Source organism: Zygotorulaspora mrakii, chromosome 4 (assembly GCF_013402915.1).
Source record: "Zygotorulaspora mrakii chromosome 4, complete sequence".
Lineage (NCBI taxonomy): Eukaryota > Fungi > Ascomycota > Saccharomycetes > Saccharomycetales > Saccharomycetaceae > Zygotorulaspora > Zygotorulaspora mrakii.
Window position 1 is genome coordinate 658,089 of NC_050722.1, and position 18,472 is coordinate 676,560.

General features: G+C 39.7%; 7 protein-coding genes across 7 annotated transcripts; 2 read left to right on the plus strand and 5 right to left on the minus strand.

The window, feature by feature from the left end:
• Window positions 1-592: 592 nt before the first annotated feature.
• Window positions 593-1,888, plus strand: AAT1 (aspartate transaminase AAT1; the record flags this gene model as incomplete). The annotated part of the gene is made up of 1 exon (XM_037288461.1): window positions 593-1,888. The coding sequence occupies one exon, from the start codon at window positions 593-595 to the stop codon at window positions 1,886-1,888; it is 1,296 nt and encodes a 431-aa protein (XP_037144356.1).
• A 171-nt stretch (window positions 1,889-2,059) lies between these two features.
• HG535_0D03370 (uncharacterized protein) lies at window positions 2,060-4,822 on the minus strand (the record flags this gene model as incomplete). The annotated part of the gene is made up of 1 exon (XM_037288462.1): window positions 2,060-4,822. One exon carries the CDS (start codon window positions 4,820-4,822, stop codon window positions 2,060-2,062), a length of 2,763 nt encoding a protein of 920 aa, XP_037144357.1.
• A 396-nt stretch (window positions 4,823-5,218) lies between these two features.
• HG535_0D03380 (uncharacterized protein) lies at window positions 5,219-7,393 on the minus strand (the record flags this gene model as incomplete). The annotated part of the gene is made up of 1 exon (XM_037288463.1): window positions 5,219-7,393. The coding sequence occupies one exon, from the start codon at window positions 7,391-7,393 to the stop codon at window positions 5,219-5,221; it is 2,175 nt and encodes a 724-aa protein (XP_037144358.1).
• A 635-nt stretch (window positions 7,394-8,028) lies between these two features.
• APE1 (metalloaminopeptidase APE1) lies at window positions 8,029-9,579 on the minus strand (the record flags this gene model as incomplete). Its single annotated transcript, XM_037288464.1, has 1 exon — window positions 8,029-9,579. One exon carries the CDS (start codon window positions 9,577-9,579, stop codon window positions 8,029-8,031), a length of 1,551 nt encoding a protein of 516 aa, XP_037144359.1.
• A 968-nt stretch (window positions 9,580-10,547) lies between these two features.
• Window positions 10,548-14,756, plus strand: HSL1 (protein kinase HSL1; the record flags this gene model as incomplete). Its single annotated transcript, XM_037288465.1, has 1 exon — window positions 10,548-14,756. The coding sequence occupies one exon, from the start codon at window positions 10,548-10,550 to the stop codon at window positions 14,754-14,756; it is 4,209 nt and encodes a 1,402-aa protein (XP_037144360.1).
• A 165-nt stretch (window positions 14,757-14,921) lies between these two features.
• ADH3 (alcohol dehydrogenase ADH3) lies at window positions 14,922-16,043 on the minus strand (the record flags this gene model as incomplete). Its single annotated transcript, XM_037288466.1, has 1 exon — window positions 14,922-16,043. One exon carries the CDS (start codon window positions 16,041-16,043, stop codon window positions 14,922-14,924), a length of 1,122 nt encoding a protein of 373 aa, XP_037144361.1.
• Window positions 16,044-16,492: 449 nt separating this feature from the next.
• YPF1 (aspartic endopeptidase) lies at window positions 16,493-18,385 on the minus strand (the record flags this gene model as incomplete). Its single annotated transcript, XM_037288467.1, has 1 exon — window positions 16,493-18,385. The coding sequence occupies one exon, from the start codon at window positions 18,383-18,385 to the stop codon at window positions 16,493-16,495; it is 1,893 nt and encodes a 630-aa protein (XP_037144362.1).
• Window positions 18,386-18,472: the final 87 nt, after the last annotated feature.

Sequence of the window (18,472 nt, forward strand, 5' to 3'; positions counted from 1 at the left end):
TTTAGTTGTACTTTGATGGAAAGGCCCTTAAATTCAATCAACTTTTGAACGTTCCTTGTTCTTGATCCCCGCATACCCCAACTTTTGACAATGTTGGGGTCATATAAATACCAATCGTGACAACAATATGACAATGCTTTATCGAATGTGGAATCGTCCGCAAATTCTTTCTGGGAAGCTGGAATTTAGAGAACCCTTCCGGTTAGGAATCAGGTCAACTTTGCGCCATCACGCATACTTTCTTGGCAAGGTTGCAAAAAAACAAGCTGTTGTGAAAAACAAAAAATAATCAAAAAAAAAAAAAAAAAATAAAAAAAGATAAAAAATAAAAAGAGATGTATTATTTTAATTCGATGTGGAACGATCAATTGGTTGATAAACATAAACGACGGCTGTTATACAGGTTCAACAAGCTTAATACGGATCTTCAACTTACACTGCCTACTGTGAGCTTATTGTTGCTAGGTAGAACTGTCGATTTCTTTCTGGAGGTTTTAGAGACATAGTCGGAGTTCAAGGCAGCCACACACGCACACACTCATTTGGCTTAAGCACAGGCATAAACACGGATACAGACGAGGCAGTGTATCAGATGGACCGGAGCAAAGGGATAAGGACACTGGGAAAGCGGTTTTTTGCTTCGATAGATAAGATTCCAAGGGCACCTCCAGATCGCATTTTAGGATTGACTGAAAAATTCAATGAAGATCGCAACAAGAAAAAGGTAAACTTGACAGTTGGAATTTATAAAGACGCATGGGGTCAGGTGACCACGTTTCCTTCTGTAGCAAAGGCACAAAGACTTATAGATGCTGATTTGGTGCTGAATACAGATCTTTCTTATCTACCGATAACCGGTTGTCCGGATTACAGCGAGCATGTGCTGAATTTCTTGTTCAAAGAATCGTGTCCCCTATCAGGCCCCAAACTATTGAAAGAAGGTAGAGTTAGTTTCACCCAAACTTTGAGTGGAACAGGCGCATTAGCGGTTGCCTCAAAACTGTTAGCTTTATGGGTCTCACAAACCGTTTGGTTACCACAACCGTCGTGGTCTAATCATCGAAATATATTCAGAAGTAACGGATTCACAAACGTGAAAGAGTATCCGTATTATAAAGACGGAAGAATTACAGTTGAAGAGTGGCTTGATCATCTAAGGAGCGCCGTTGACAAGAACTCCAAAACTCGTGATTGCATTCTTTTGCATGCATGTTGTCATAATCCTACCGGGTTAGATCCGACAAAGGAGCAATGGAAACAGATCTTGGACACAATTCATGAGTTAGGTATGATACCTATTATCGATATGGCTTATCAAGGTTTAGAATCAGGTAATCCTCCAAAGGATGCATATCTTTTACGATTATGTCTGGATGAATCTCTGTACAAAAGTTGGCCCCATGGCTTATTTGTTTGTCAATCATTTGCTAAAAATATGGGTCTTTATGGCGAAAGAGTTGGTTCATTAAGTGTAGTTACTCCACCTTTTCAACCTGAAACGAAGGATAATGTCGATTCTCAATTGAAACAGATTGTTAGAAGTATTTACTCTTCTCCTCCGGGGTATGGTTCTCGTGTTGCCACAATGGTCTTATCAAAATCCTTTCTCAAGATGCAATGGTATAAAGATGTAGAATTTATGGTGAGTAGATTATCACAAGTGAGAAAGGAAATGCATGAACTGCTAGAATGGCCTTCTTTGATAGATTTTGATAGGCAACATGGAATGTTTTACTATACCGGTTTAAACCCTAAACAAATAAATGCTTTGAGGAACGACTACTCAGTGTATATGACAATGGATGGTAGAATATCCCTAAGCGGAATTAATGATTGCAATATCGAATATGTCTGTAAAGCTCTAAAGAGTGTTACCAAAACCATTTAATTTTTCTAAACCAAAACAAGACGAGAGAGAAAGGTTAGTGTTCTAAGTTATTAAAGGGTTTGATTTAGATTTTGATAAAACTACACTTACATAATATGCATATTATCGAAATATCAACTTTCAGTATATTTTACCTATCAAACAAAAAGATTAAAAAAATTAGTATTGAATTTAAGATTTTCTCCCAAATAGTTTTTTCAGTTTTTTACCAAGGGCATTCTTCTTTTTTGTTGGTGTCCCATCATCAACAACAGTATTTGCCCTTAACGTCTTGGATTTCATCACTTCACCCTTGTTATTATTGTTGTTATTATCATTATTATTGCTATTATTACCAGTGTTCATAGTTGCATGACTATGATATCTTTTCTGACTTTTATCGCTCTTCGGTGTTTCTAATGAACGTAGCTCATGCACATCACCTGTACTTGAAGATCGTAGTGACATTCTACTCAGTTTTTTATTAATTTTGTTTGGTGTACTATGTGTAGAATCAGCAGCTGATTTTTCTTTCGTCAAATTTGCATCCAAGTATCGTGGTTGTGGTGGTGAAAAATTTACCTCTGTTTCGTTACTCTGCTGTTTACTTTTATTTTTATTCTTGAAGAATGAAAATCCTTTACCTCCATTTGAGCTGTCAGGTTGATTGTCATTACTTGTGGCTTGTGTTGATCCACTCGTACCAGCACTGCTGAAAAGCGCGACATCTTCTTCAGAATCAGAATCATGAATTCTTGACTTCCATCCACTATTCTGCAGGAAATTTCGATTCGCATCATATGCGTTTACAGCGCTATCATTTCTTTGCTTGTTGGACATTTTTCCTACATCGTTTCCTGCATATCCCTTCTTGTACCCCTGATCATTTCCTAAATTATCAGCCACAATAGTTTCATCTCTCAAAGACAACTTCTTGAAGCCCATATGAGAAGACTCCTGATTTCTGAGCTTCTCGAAACTTGATTTCTTGGCAGGCGGTTCCCTTGGATATAGTATATCATTATTAATCGATGAATTGCGTTTACTTGTATGTGATGTTTTCCTTGCTTGTTCTTCGGAACCATTTTGATGAAACTTAGTTGTGTTACTTGTTGATGTCATAGGTTTACGTGAATTGACTGAAACTTTTGCTGCGTTAATCGCTACGCTTGCATTAGAATCGTTGGAAGTTTTGTATACGGAATTTCGTGTAACCTTCTGCGGTTGTCCAGTGGACTCTCGTTTTGTTTTATGACCATCCCTCGCTACTGGAGATGATGACCTATTAGCAGCCGAATTAACCATTGATTGTGGTCTTGCGGGATGTCTTGGTTTATATGAAGGAGTTTCTGTCTTGACTAGTTTTGCATTCAATCTTGTATTTTCAGCTGTTGTGAGGGATAAGTAGGCATCATTGGCGGGTGAGTACTCCGAATATACTGAAGACGTATTGCTAGAACGAGTTGTACTTTTTTTCAATGCCGATTTCATAGGAGATGGAACCTTATAGAGATCCTTATCATTCCCTTTTGAGCTCTCAGCAGTTAACTTGCCATTATCTGTTGCTTGGGCTTGCTTATCTTCTGCGTTTTCAACTTGGCTCAGGTAAGGGTTCATCGCACGAAGGTGCTGTGCCAAACTTGTACCACCTCTCGTATGCGTACTTATTGGCAAAATAGTTTCCTCCTCTTGACCATTAAAATGATTTACGACCGGAAGGGGTTCTATAACTTCTTTGGAGTCGAAAAATTCGGTATCCGCAGTATCTGAATGTTTCAGTTCAGAATTTAATTCCGTTCTGAGACTGTCATCGACTGTTGTTTCCACCATCTTTTTTGTTACTGGTGAAGATTCACTCTTCTCTTCGGTTATAGCTTCATCATGTTTTATCACTTTTTCATTTATCACCACAGTTTCTTCGAGCGGTTCTATAGGATTTCCTTTAGAATGCTCATCTGTAGAGGATACTGCTTCCGTGGTATTTCTGCCTTTTTCCTTTCCTTTCAAATTGATATCTGGAGCATCGACTTTTAACTCTGACTCTAGTTCCGATTTTGGCTCTCGGTTTGCTTGTAGTTGAATTTCTTTGCTTTCTGATACTTTTATTGGCCTAACTACATCCTCTTGGTGCAATTCTTGCTCAGTCTCTTCCACTACGTAAGTCTCTATCAAAGGATGCGGTGCCATTGAGTTTGTTGCAGCTCTTGTGGAGGCGCTGTGTAACTTCGACGAAGATACCGATGACGAAGATACCGATGACGATTCCGTTAATGAGGAATGTCTCTTTTGTTGTGTTTTCGAAGGAGCATTAATGGTCTTCTTTCTCGTCAAAGAGCCACTCCGAGATAGCGAGAGTCCGTTCGTAGAAGCAGATCTTCTTAAGGATGATGATCTTGATTTTGCCCCCTCATTATCTTGAACTGGAACCTCAATCGCTATTAAACCGTTTGCACTTGGAACGTACCTCTTGACCATTCTCGGTGCTTCAGATGGCTGATGAATAACTCCGCTGGCCTGCACACCTCCAAATTCGTGAAATGCACGTTGTAAATCACCATTAGACTCTCTTTTCCTACTGATAAGTGAATTGTTCCGACTAGAGTTTCTTCTTTGAGATTCTAAGCTTTGAGAACGAGAATTATTTCCACCACCAATATATGACACGGGCCGTGAATTATGAATATTGTGGTGGGAACCACTGCTCATACTGGATCGATTGCTCAAACTGTTATTCCTTCCTGCAGACATTCCTCTTTGTAACGAGTTCTGCCTTGATCCCATCATGGACGAAGAACGCTTGATTTCATTGGGAACCTGATTGTAAAAAGGCAGTTTTGTTCGATCAACTGCCCTTCCATTATTAATAGTGGCCTTACCAATCGCTGACGCCGCGGCAAGAGCTCCTGTGTTTATTGGCTGACTGGCCTCCCTTGAATGTCTTTGCTTAGAAAACATCGAATGCTACTGTGAATGCTCTCTGCTTCACCTCTCAAAGATGGAACCCCTGCCAAATAGTCACTGCGCTGGAAATATCCACCTAAGTAAGATGTTTATTTTGTAGATCAAACTGGCGTTAATACGTTAAGGCAACTAGGTGGGTTTTCAGTTTTTGCTCGGCAAAATCATAGCGCCCCTGGAAGAAATTTTTCGTTTCTCGAAGATAAGTTGAATATGTATAGAAAGTGATATAAACGCACAATTGGTCTAGATATAAAAATAGTAAAATCAAAATTACATCAAATCGTTTTATGTATATTAATTCAATAATAGTTGAAGATTGGAAAACGTTTAATTAGGAGATTCTCAACAATCGAGGCAATAGGATTGTCAAAAGGATTAATTGGTGGAAAACTACTCCACGGTGACTGATTTCGCTAAGTTTCTTGGGAAATCAACGTCAATACCTTTGTTGACAGCCAGCCAATAAGAAATCAATTGTAGTGGAATGATATTCAATAAGCCCTGTAAACAATCCACTGTTTGTGGAACTTCCAAGGTTTGCATGTTAATACTCTTTGCTTTATTTTCCCAGACTTCATCATTTTTGTTACAGATAATAATTGGATGTCCCTTTCTTGCCGTTACTTGTTCGATAGAAGAAACGACTTTTGGAAACAATGAGTCTCTTGTACCAAATGCAATGATAGGTAAATTTTCATCGACTAGTGCCAAAACACCATGTTTCAACTCACCAGCCAACACACCTTCCGAATGCATGTAAGAAATTTCTTTTATCTTCAAAGCACCCTCTAAAGCCGATGCAAACTGGTAACCTCTACCTAGTAATAGCAAAGATTTTTGATCTTTGAGATCGTTCTCGCAAAGATACTTAATCTTGTCTTCCAATTGTAAAACTTCTTTAATTTGCTCTGGAATCAATTTAAGACCTTGTATAATTTCTTTTCTTCTTTCCAATTTAGAGACCCTGTCATCAGAAAGTGACAGTGCAAACATAACTAACGCGATGTATTGTGAAGTGTAGGCCTTAGTAGAAGCAACACCAATTTCAGGACCTGCATTGATATGAACACCACAATGGGTAACCCTTGAAATTGATGAGCCAACACTATTAACAATACCCACTGTTAATGCACCTCTTTCCAAACAATAAGTCAATGCTAGCATTGTATCAGCGGTTTCACCACTCTGTGAGACAAAAACACAAATATCATCTCTGAAAACAGGAGACAACCTATCAAGAAAATCCGATGCCAATTCTACACATACCGGAATTTCAGATAATTCTTCAAATATTGAGCGAGTAGCTAGACATGAATGATAAGAAGTACCACAAGCAACCATGATAAGTCTACGCGCTCTCCTAATAGCGGGTAGCCACGCTTTTAAACCACCCAACATAATGCTATTATTTTCGAAATCAGTTCTACCTCTCATAGTGTTAAACGTGGATTCTGGCTGTTCAAAAATCTCCTTTTGCATAAAATGTGTGTATGGACCTTTCATTATTTGAGCCAATTCCATTTCCAAAGTCTGGATAGATCTCGTCATAGAAGCACCGACTTCTCTTCTGGATCTATGAATATGAATTTCACCATCATATATATGTGCAATATCATTATCCTCCAGAAATAAAACTTTCTTTGTATGCTTAACAACTGAAGAGGCATCAGAAGACAGGAAAAATTCAACTGGATTTGGCGTACCGTCTTCTGACAGGAAAGCTCTTGATTGAGAATGTCTCAGATTGAATTCATTAGCAGCAATTGGTAAAAGATTGTTTTGGCCACCGTTTTGTTCATAAGGACGCATTTTTCTGCCGTTAACAGTTCCACCATTTAAATTTTTCAAACCTCCATTGACCTTATTATAGCCCAAAGGTGTTTCAGGCTTGCTATCATCATCGGGGAATTCAACATCAACAAAATCAACTTTCAACTTTTTGTCGGATTTCACACCAATCAACAGAGGAGATCCCTTTCTGGTGGCTATCACCTCATCCGGGTAGTGAGATGATCTGCATAATAGACCATAAGAGCCTTCTAGTTCTAGCAGCACTAATTTAGTCAATTCATGAAAATCCAATTCATGGCCGTTTTGCAAATTAGTATCGTACAAATGTTTGAACAGTTTCGCGATACATTCAGTATCCGTGTCACTTTCAAATTTGTAACCTTTGTTCAACAATAACGTCTTCAACTCTCTGAAGTTTGTAATAATACCATTATGAACAATTACAAAATCGCAGTGCGGGTCAGATATTTGGGGATGACAGTTGGATTGTTTTGGTTCACCATGTGTTGCCCATCTTGTATGTGCAATACCACAGTGAGACGCGAAAGTAACTTCCCTGTTAGGATTCTGTTCTGCAATCTCCTCCTTCAAGGCACTAACTTTACCAATTTGCTTGTACACAAGGGTAGAGTCAACTTGGTCTCCATCAATGGCAATACCAGTAGAATCGTAACCTCTATATTCCAAGCGTTGCAACCCTTCGACCAGTGTGTCAATGATCTCTCCTCTTGATCTCTCAACCAAAAAATTACAGTACCCAAAAATACCACACATGTTGCTATTGCTTAAATCGTACCGAGACTAGTTTGAAATCTGTGATCTTCAGAGGTTTTTCACTTGTAGAAATCGTGACGGGTCGTTTTTTTATATCTTATTTTACTTCTTAAAGTAGTAAAAACTTGTTGTTATTTTTGGTGTCAGCGAGCGCCCTGCGAATAGACAAAAGAATGATTCACTCTAGTCTATTTTACAAATAAAAAAGAATGTAACATTAAGAGAGTCCAAGAGCATATTCTACCATATTTATAGCTATGAAAATGCTGAGAATTACGAGGAAACCAAGAATCTACCACACTCAAGTTAAACTTTCCGGTATTTCAACCGATCTGAAGGATACGTGCTCTCGGAACGGTAGAAAACATGAGACAAAGAATGGAAGAGATGAGATTCGTGATTTCCTCTATTCGCTGTAAAAATTAAGTTAAGATCTGTAGTCGATTTACTCGTTTTTTTTCTGTGATTTCTTCACTTTGCTGCATGTTTCACTCAAAGTAAAATGTTTCTCTATTCGAAACGTTGCATATTTCTCAAATAAAAATAGAAAAACTTCTCTGATAAGAAGAGAAATGTTTCAAAAACCAAATAATACTTTTACGGATGGATTACACATACATATCTCGAGTTTTATTCTATAAATCTTCGAATTGATCGTAAACTGGTCTCCAATTTTTCAAAAAATTTCTGAAGAATTTGATACCGAGGCCAATATCTTTGGAACCAGTGGCTGCTCTAATACTATGCATGGATAATTGAGCAATACCTAAGTCAATAGCTCTTGCACCTGTTTGGGAGGAAATTGATGGACCAATAGTACCACCTGATCTTGAATTATTTTTGATTTGGAAGTATTGCACCTTGTCGTCATTCAAACGAGCTAGTTCTTCCACAAATGCTGTGCCAACCACATCTGTTGACATGTGGACATTTGGATCGAGGGATAGAGTCACTCCAACATTTGGTTTTGGCGAATGATTCTTCATGTAAACGCTTGCAAAATTTGGATTGAACATGTGATTGACATCAGCTGACAAGATGATTGAATTAGCATACAAAGTCCTTAAGTCAACGTCCTTATCTTGATCTTTGAAGTAAGCGCTAGAAACACGATTGACTACCGATTCCAGTAGGCCACCTTTAGCACCTTGTCTAGAAAGTGACCCAATTTCCTCATTGTCAAACAACGTGACATCAACAAAGGTGTCCATTTCTTCAACATTGATGGATTGTGAATATTCGACCAAAGAGTTGACAGCTGCGAAAGTGCATAATCTGTCGTCTAGGCGTGGGGCAAAGAGAAAATCGCTGCTGATACCACCGATAACACCTTTTTGGACATCGAAAAGATCCAAATCCAATTGAACTAGTTGCTTGACTTCAACACCGGCTAATTTGGCAATATATCTTAGGACACTGATATCATGTTTATCGCTTAAAGGTGAATTTTTTTCGTCCTCAGTAATTCCTTTATCTGGTTCTGCAGATGCATAGCTTATGATTGGCACTGCTTGGTCCTCCTTATCGAATGGGCCTACAGCAGGAGCACCGAAATGTGGTGCCAACGTTGGTATCTTCGCAATTGGGTGTGGGGCGGAATTAATCAACTTGCTTTTAATATGGTTGTCGCTGTCCTTGTAGAGAACGCGGCCACCAATACCCAAGTCTCTGTCGAACCACATATCATTCAGAGTACCTCCATATGGAGCTACACCTAATAAGCCAAACCCTTCGACTTGGTCCTTCTTAGAAGAAGGCTTCAATTTTGCTGTAAGCGCATCCGCATGCGACCCAATCACACCAACCCCCTTTTCCAGCGTCCATTTTTTACCAACCACAAACGCCGACAAATTGGTACCATTTCTGATAGTATAAAATTTTGAACCCTTCGACAGCTTAGCATCCCAATTCTCCTTCTCGCTCAGATACTCGAACCCTGACTTTTCGAACATTTTTGAAGCATAATCAATTACATGATATGTTGTTGGATTTTCAAACGTGAAATCGATGTACGCATTTGAGTAGTCTTCGAAAGATCTGCTTGGCTCAACGCCGTTTAACTCGTGTCCACTGCTGCTAAAGCCCCCCCTGACAGAGCTGCTTTCATGGGCTTTCTCGTTTCTCTCCACTCTGAGAAGCTCCAAAGTCTTAGTTAGTTGTTCGATTATTTGCCTCTCTTCACTCATGATTACCTCAAATCCAATTGTACAATCTGAAATTGACGAAGTTAAATCAGAGACGACCTAGTGTTACCATTAGCTCTGTTTGCCCTTTATATATGTGCAGCAACCACTCTCGAAGCGATGATCGCTGATGACGAATCTCATCAAACATGGAAGGCCATTTACCCCCTGCATTCAATCCGGTTCTACCCAGGTCTAGTTTTTCTTTCATTCGCACATTACACTATGAATTAATAACTATATGTCCAGGGCCTGTCACCATTCAACACGTTATGTCAGCTTTCCTTAGCCGGCTGACTCGAATTCTTGGTATCCACATCAGACTTCATACCGTTGAAAATGTCAAGGAAAACAATTCAATCGCACGCCCCGTCGTTGACATGCTAACCAGCATGCCAAGTGCTCTTCTCACACGCGCACCAGTAGCTTATGTTTCATCTCAAAATCGACATCTTAGTCTTAGTTTTCAACTTCTGTTCATTCTCACCCAGACATGTTATTATGAACCGCGAAAATATCGATATTTCGTTAACTTCGCGTTTTGAGATGGGGGAGAATATTTCTGAAAATAAATAACAAAAGGTTCTAACTTACAACTACTGTTTGACTAGTATTCCATTTGGTCTCCATCATCAAGCTACAGACAATCGTTCCTTGTATTTATTTATTGGGTATTGATAGAGCTGCCATTTTTTATAAGGTGAGCACGGAGTGACTATTTGTTATCGATAAGTGCGCTTGAAGTGGTAGTTACCGGTTTGAAACAAACTACACTGAGACGAGTCAGTTAAGCTTTCTTTGACTTAGTTTTCTGTTACTTCGACCTGCTAAACTTTCGTTGGTTTTGTCAACCGCATTTGTATCAACTTGTTGGTTCTCTCTGCATCTGAGCTAGAGTACGCAATATCAAATACACCAACTATTATTCATTCACTTTTGCAAAACTCTCGCCAGACAGTCAGTAATCCAGCATGCCAGCTCCTGCTAGGAAAAGAACTATCAACAGCCAGCGCTCATCCTCTGTCGCAAAGAAAGCAGCTAGAAATGCGATGTTGAAAGTCGCGGGAACGACAAAAGTTTCTCAAACGCAGTTGGAGAGAGTAGTCCAGTCTGTCAATGATGCAACAAAACGTTTATCCCAGCCGGAATCCATCCTAAGTACGAGCACTACTACTAAATCGTCAAAGCGTAAGTCGAGAGACACGGTCGGGCCATGGAAGTTGGGGAAGACATTGGGCAAGGGCTCTTCAGGACGAGTGCGCCTCGCCAAAAATATGGAAACTGGTCAACTTGCGGCTATCAAGATTGTCCCGAGGAAGAATAATAAGCATGCCAAAAATGAGCCTGCTTCCACATGTTCTTCCGTATCTCACGTGTCAGCATCCTCAAACGCTACGTCGACAATGGTCAATGGCACTGCAACAAATAGTACGAACACTGGCGCAGAAACTGATCCTATCAATCCTTATGGTATTGAGCGTGAAATCGTTATTATGAAACTAATATCACATGCCAACGTATTGGGACTTTACGAAGTTTGGGAGAATAAGTCCGAGCTATATCTAGTATTGGAATATGTTGATGGTGGTGAACTGTTTGATTATCTTGTTTCTAAAGGCAAACTTTGTGAAAGTGAGGCTGTCCATTACTTCAAGCAAATAATCCAAGGTGTTTCGTATTGTCATTCATTCAACATTTGTCATCGTGATTTGAAGCCAGAGAATTTGCTTCTAGATAAGAAAAATCGTAGCATCAAGATTGCAGATTTTGGTATGGCAGCACTCGAGATATCTAATAAACTATTGGAAACGTCTTGTGGATCTCCCCATTATGCTTCACCCGAAATTGTCATGGGGAAACCCTATCATGGTGGTCCCAGTGATGTATGGTCATGTGGTATTATATTATTTGCTTTATTGACTGGGCATCTGCCATTCAATGACGACAACATCAAAAAACTTCTACTAAAAGTTCAATCTGGAAGGTACCAGATGCCGATGAGTCTTTCAAAGGAAGCACGAGATTTAATTAGCAGAATTCTGGTAGTTAACCCAGCAAGAAGAATAACAACGGAAGAAATATTGAGCCATCCGCTAATTACGAAGTATGAAAAGCCCCCTTTCAAAATAAGAAGTAATAAGACTACTAAATTCAGTATGAGACAAGGTAAATCAAATGCAGACCTTCATCTTCTCAATGAATATGATAGATCAACTCTTGAATTGAATTCGAAGGAAGATGTAGATGAACGGATCCTAAGCAATTTGCAGATCCTTTGGCATGGGGCTTCGCGGGAATTAATAATGGCAAAGCTACTTCAACCTAGTATGTGTGAGGAAAAGGTATTTTATTCTTTGCTTTTAAAATACAAGGAAAAACATAGAACTAGAGTCGAAGCAGAATCTGAAGCTCTACTTCAAAAGAACAAAATAAACATAATTGATGAAACTAATGAAACTAATGAGGCCAATGAAACCAATGAGGCCGATGAAACTTTAGAGGGCAGGAGAATTTCAGATCCGAGTGCACCACACCTTTTACAAAAGTCTCAGTTCAGTATCCCATCGTTGAAACAAGAAAAATCTCCTTCAGTCTCTGCATTACGCCCCACAGCTTTGCCCATATTTGCCGTATCATCTTCAAGAACCTTTAAGAAAAGTGGCTCGTTGATGTCGATGCAATCCCAGAGATCATTGAAATCAAAAATAAAGATAACCAAATCCTCATCTAAAAAATCTATGAGCGAATCATCGTCTAAAAGAACGCTGCAAAACTCGTCTTCGAAAAGATCTCTTTACTCGTTAACATCCATTTCCAAGAGATCTTTGAATCTAAATGATTATGTGACGAACGAAATTAGTGAACGCAAGGCTGAGCAACTGCCGCCATTACCGTCGATTGGTTCAAATAACGATTTTGAAGACCTTTGTAATCAAATTCTCTTTGGAGATGCTCTTGATAAAATTTTAGAAGAAGAGGAAGAAGAAGAATATGATAATAAGACTGTGGACAGTGCCTCTCGAACTACAAATAAAACAGACACAGAAGTCTCAAGTGGTAATAGCAGTCCGGTTGTTACGCCGCCTCAAGAAGCTTTGAGACCAGCTTTTGTTTTTGGTCAACAGTTATCAGACACTACCACGTCTGTAAATAATTCAACAGCAGATCTGTCTTCTCCTCCAAGAAGTGCATTTAAGGACCTGACGAACACTGTTACGAATACTGCTCTTTCAAGGAAACCGAGTTTCTCCGGGCTCAAAAGGGATATCTCTCAGAAATCAAACTTAAAAGACATGTTAGCGAGGCCAAATCAAAACTCAAACTATCCTTACCGTAGTGTTCACAATGTAACAGCTTTCTCTGGCACTTTTGCAAGGGAGCAGGACTTCTCATTAGATCCTCGCCGCAATGCTTCGCAACCGGCAAACTCAAAGGTTGTCGAATCGTTATTAGATAGGTTCAAAGAGAAATCGAATCTAAAAAGCAAAAGAAAAAGCAATGGCTGGTCATATGAAACTGGCTCAATATTTGGCGCCAACCAAGGTGTGGAGGATCAATCATCTGGATTAACAAAAGAATCAGATGTAGAAATGTCATCTTTTATGAACCATAATCAAGGGCTCGAATCACTTTCTGATTTTCACAACATGGATGCAGATGTTCTAGCCCATTCGAGTACAGTTCGCACGAAGCCCTTGATTTCACTGCCGAGCTCGAGCTTGAATCCCACCATGTCTTTCAAAAATCTGAATGATTACTTGCGAAATCCTGATGAATCATACGTCACAAGCTCAAGGAGAGCAAGTGCTAGTCGAAATTCTACTACAGCAAGAAAGCAATCGACGAAGATTTCTCAGCCGCAAAAAAGTTCTCTAGCCGTTGGAAGAACACATAGCAAAGCTAATTCTTCCACCAGTAATGATTTTGATTTGATATCTGATATGAGTTATGCCTTAGATATCCCAACTAATACTTTTATGGCTCAAGCGGTCACAATTTCCAATCATGGCTCTGCAGAGCGTATAGTACCAGACCATCTGGGTCACGTAAATCGCAACGAGAATATGAAGAACAACAATGGAAATAATACTCTAGCGACAATTTATGATGATACCAAGGTAAATATCTTCGAAGATGCACCAACAGATACGGAATCTTTGGATGTTACTTCATCAGAAGGTGATTCGATCCCCAACGTACATCGTAAAGCCGTTTCGATAGAAACTTTGAACAACACAAATGTTTTGGCACCATCTACTAATGTAAGGGTGAGTTTATATGTTAACAACAATACGAATTCGAATGCCATTCTGCCCCGTGAGACAACGGAAGAAATTATATCCAAATTTCAAATGCCACACGAGAAATTCTCAGAGGATGCGCAAAGAAGAGTTTCATCGACGAATGCTACTGGAAAGGGTAATGATGCGATAGAAAACTCGCAAAGTGTGTTGCCTATGTTTAAAGATGTTGAAGAAGCAGATTCCGAAGACAGAAGTGCGCATAAGGACATTTCCTTCAATGGCTTACAGCAGAAGGATCTAGAGCCCCAACCAAATAGGGTGACTATGCTCTTTGATGCTGATGAGGAGGAGCACCGCAAATCTGAAGAGGAAACCCAGCAAAGGGGAAAAGACACTCCCAGTAAAACAGAAGCAGTGAAGGAACATAATGGGACTATCAAAACTACCATCAAAACTACCAAAAAAATTAGGGAAGAAAAGATTAAAGTGAGACCAAAGGTGAAAGTTATGAATTCAACTCTTAATGAGCCACCAGCGAAAAAAAGCTGGTTTAAAAAATTGTTTAGTGGATTGAAAGCTAGTCGTGAAGATCTTAGATTAGTACAAACTCATAAGACATCACTTTCCTTCGAAGACGCACATTTATTAACGTTAAACGAATTTGATAAAAACGCGGTAGATTATTTTCTTAAAAGTTCTAGCAGGAATAATGTTAGTGAGATAGTTCAGTATGATTGCAAATTCGTGAAGGGAAATTTTAAATTTAGAATAAAGATTATAAACGATGGAACACTAAGAACTGATAAACAGACATTAATTATAATCAAAAAAAAGAGCGGCAGAAATACATCAGAATCGGAACATGCCTTCCAAATATTCAATGCTGACGTAGCAAGAGTCATCAGACGTCTTGAATTGAAGACCAAGACAGAGTGAGGTGAGGCGAGGCAGGGCTTCCTTTCATTTGACATGATATAAATCGAATTGTATAGTAACTTAATACTTTGAAATTATTTTTTTTTTAGAAGCTTAGTTTTAAACATTCAAATTGAGAAATAAGGAGAAGAAAAAAAAATCATAAAATACCTGATGACCTACAGATCATTTGTAGGTGTCGACCACATATCTACCTAAGATAGCACCCTTTTCCATTAAATCGTAAACTTTTGGCAATTCTGATAAACCAACCACCGTAATTGGCGACTTCACAAGGCCTCTCGAGAAGAAATCGATAGCTTCTCTTGTGTCAGCCCTATTGCCCACATAAGAACCTTTGATGCTAATAGATTTAACAACATGCGAGAACACTTCAGATTTCACATACGCATGTGCCGGCAAACCAACCAAAACAACTGTACCCGTGGGTCTAACATACTGAGTGGACATTGAGATTGCAGCTTCTGATACAGCGACATTAATAACTGCATGTGGACCACCCTGAGTTGCTTCAATAATCTCTTCAGCGGTATTCTTGCTCTTTGTGAAATCGACGAAAACTTCACCGCCGAGCGACTTGAACAACTGCTCTTTACCTGGGCCACCATCGATACCTACCACCCTTAACCCCATAGCCTTAGCGTATTGCACTGCCAGTGATCCCAGACCACCAGTTGCACCAGATACAGTGACCCACTGGCCGGGACGAGCATTCGATGTTTTCAATGCCTTATAGACAGTCACACCGGCACACAAGATTGGTGCGACTTGCGCCAAATCTGTACCCTTTGGAATTTGAGCCGCTTGAACCGCATCCGCCGTGGCATATTGTTGGAATGATCCGTCGTGAGTGTAGCCTGATAAATCAGCCTTAGCACAGTTGGATTCATACCCTGTCTCGCAGAGATCGCAAGTCATACACGAGCTGTTCAGCCATTTGATACCAGCTAGGTCGCCAATTTCAAAGTTGTTGACGTGCGAACCTTTAGCAACAACAACCCCAGCCCCCTCATGACCACCGATTAAAGGCAGCTTGGTGTCCAAAGGCCAGTCTCCCTTCCATGCGTGTAAATCCGTGTGACATACACCGGAGTACTTGATATTGATTAAAATCTCATTAGGCTTGGGCTTCGGAACAGGCACATCTTTGTAATGCAGTTCTCCACCACTTTCATAGAATATTACACCCTTTTGAGTCTTCGGAATTTCAAAGGTCGATTGTAATCTGATAAATTTGCCATAATTACCCACTGGTCTTGTTCCTAACCTCGTAGCTGCTCTAATCATTGTGACTCTTAGTGACTCTTAGTGACTCTTACGTTACTTACGCTTCTTGCCTCCTCTCTTACACTTAATCTGTGCACTAACCATTCGGGTACCAACCTTCTTGAGTGCGTTTATGCCAGTGAGATATATACCTGGAAATATTCCACCCTATTTTTGTGTCAGCACCCGGTTCTCCCCACATATAACTTCCCTTTAACTTCCCTTTGGTTCGCTACGTTCGCCCTTCGCCCTTTCGCCCTTTACTTTGTTTCTTTTTGAATCATCTCGAAGAAAGATGAAAAAAAAATTCAACCAAAACTTGTTACAGGACGGCATTGACGGACTTCCTTACTAATGATAGGTCATTACATGAGCATATGTTGAGTAAACTTGTGAGGATTCGCGAAAGTTGGAGATGGAAGGCGTTCAAGGACTTTCTTTTTCTTCTTTTACATGCAATTGTATGTACACTATAATTCGTCGGCATCAAGGATGACGGTGTCTGTTTCGCTGTCCAAGTCAGGACCGTCATCATCAAGAACAAAGTCTGCGTCTTCGCCTTCTGGTGAATGTGCTGCGTCGTCAAGCAGACGTAGTATGTCGGTAGGCTTGTATTCGGGAACAGCGATTTCGAAGTCGTCCTCATTCACTTCGGAGTCATAGTCTAGGTCGTCGTCGCTTTCGTAGTCTATTAGAGCATCATTGTACGTGTAGTTCTCTTCTTCGTCGTCATCGTCGTTTTCTATGCAATCGGATTGAAAAAAATCGGAGTATGTTACGGGGTATTCTTTTGCGTCGGTGTTACTGTCACTGTCATCATGTTCTGTACTCAATTTGTTTTCCCCCAACTCAATAACGTCATATTGGAAAGTCCAAAATTGAGCAAGATCGCCCTGGATCCAAGCCGTAAATATCGTAGAAATTAATAGAAATGGAACGATGTACAATAATGCTGGTTGTGCAACTTTGTATTTTGCAAGGGCAAACATGCAGGTACCCAACGCCAGCAGGTAACTGATCATGGATGTAATGAAGTATCTTCCCACGTAAGACCAATTCAGTAGATGGAATTCGATATCGTTATTTTCGTAGTGCCATTTCCAGATGTCATATTTGTAGCACAGTGAAATGAAAGAGCCAGGTAGGACAATATCACCTAACCCTAACATGGAAAACTCGAATTTACCTTGGGCGACATTGAAGTTGGTAGGTAGAGAAAGCTTGATTGGTAAATCGAGATTCGTGGCAACGGTGACCATGACATTTGTGCCAAAAACGAAATAAATATCGTAAAGGAACAATGCGAATAATATCAAGGCACCAGACTTCAAGTTCTTGAGCTTCAACTGGGAAATTGTCCAGAGGGCGAAATTTATGCTCACGACGTTTCGAACAAGCCAATCGTTTGGGCAGAAAAAATAGCAAGCGCTCAGCATGATAGACAGTATGAGAGAAATAGCTGTGGTGCCGTTGGCATAAATGTTTGCCATCTGTCTATTGGATTTGACCTCTTTTGGTTTTGTAAATTCTCGAGAATAAAGTCTTTTCAAGTGAGAATCTTCCTTGTTAAGTTTATCAACGGTGTCTTTGAATCCCAGTTCATTTGTAAGGACATCACGGTAGGAAAAATTTTGAACAAAACACCCACTTCTGGTAATCTCTTCATTATCGTCGGATATAGTTATCCTCACTCTAGAGCATATCTTGAGTGGATTGCAGGATATCCAATGGGAAATATGTCTTGTGATAGTATTTGCAACATAGTTGTACACAAAGAAACTGGCTGGAACGCTCATAAGTATCATTATGAAATTCAGGAATTTCAACAGATATAGTTTCCATTGTAATTCCAGTTTGGTCACAATAAAGTAGAGTACTAGTAAAATTGCGCCACTGCGGAGTGGTAATAAAATCGCTTGTTTCTCATCTAAATGTAATAGATCAGTTTTTTTGTCCTCTGTATCTGCGTATACGATTTCACAATCTTGTTCCAGGTCAAAGTCGCTAGGATCAAATAGTGGGTGTAGCTTTGTTGGTGGAAGAGCAGTATAGGGTATCGAATCTATGGAGGCAAATGTGCCATACATCACAAGTAAGGTGGCAATTAGGGTCAAAACAATGTAATTTATGAAAACAAAATGAGACTCGAGGAGTTTCACTAGTAAGCGTGCAGTTTCTTGCGAAAACTTGTCAACTTTGGTTACAAGGTACGACTCATTGTTCTCCAATACGTTACTTATTTGCTCGAAAACATGCTCGAGCTCGCTACCACTGTTTTTGGATGAAATACGCATCGAATCCTGTAAGACCCTGCGTGGCAGTTTGCCTAATTGATTGGTAAGTAGTTTCAAATACTGATTCATCTTCAATGAATGTACTCTGCGTGTCTAGCCTTCCTCTTCTTTTATTTTTATTGGTATTTATCTACTTTCCTTTAATATACAATTTTC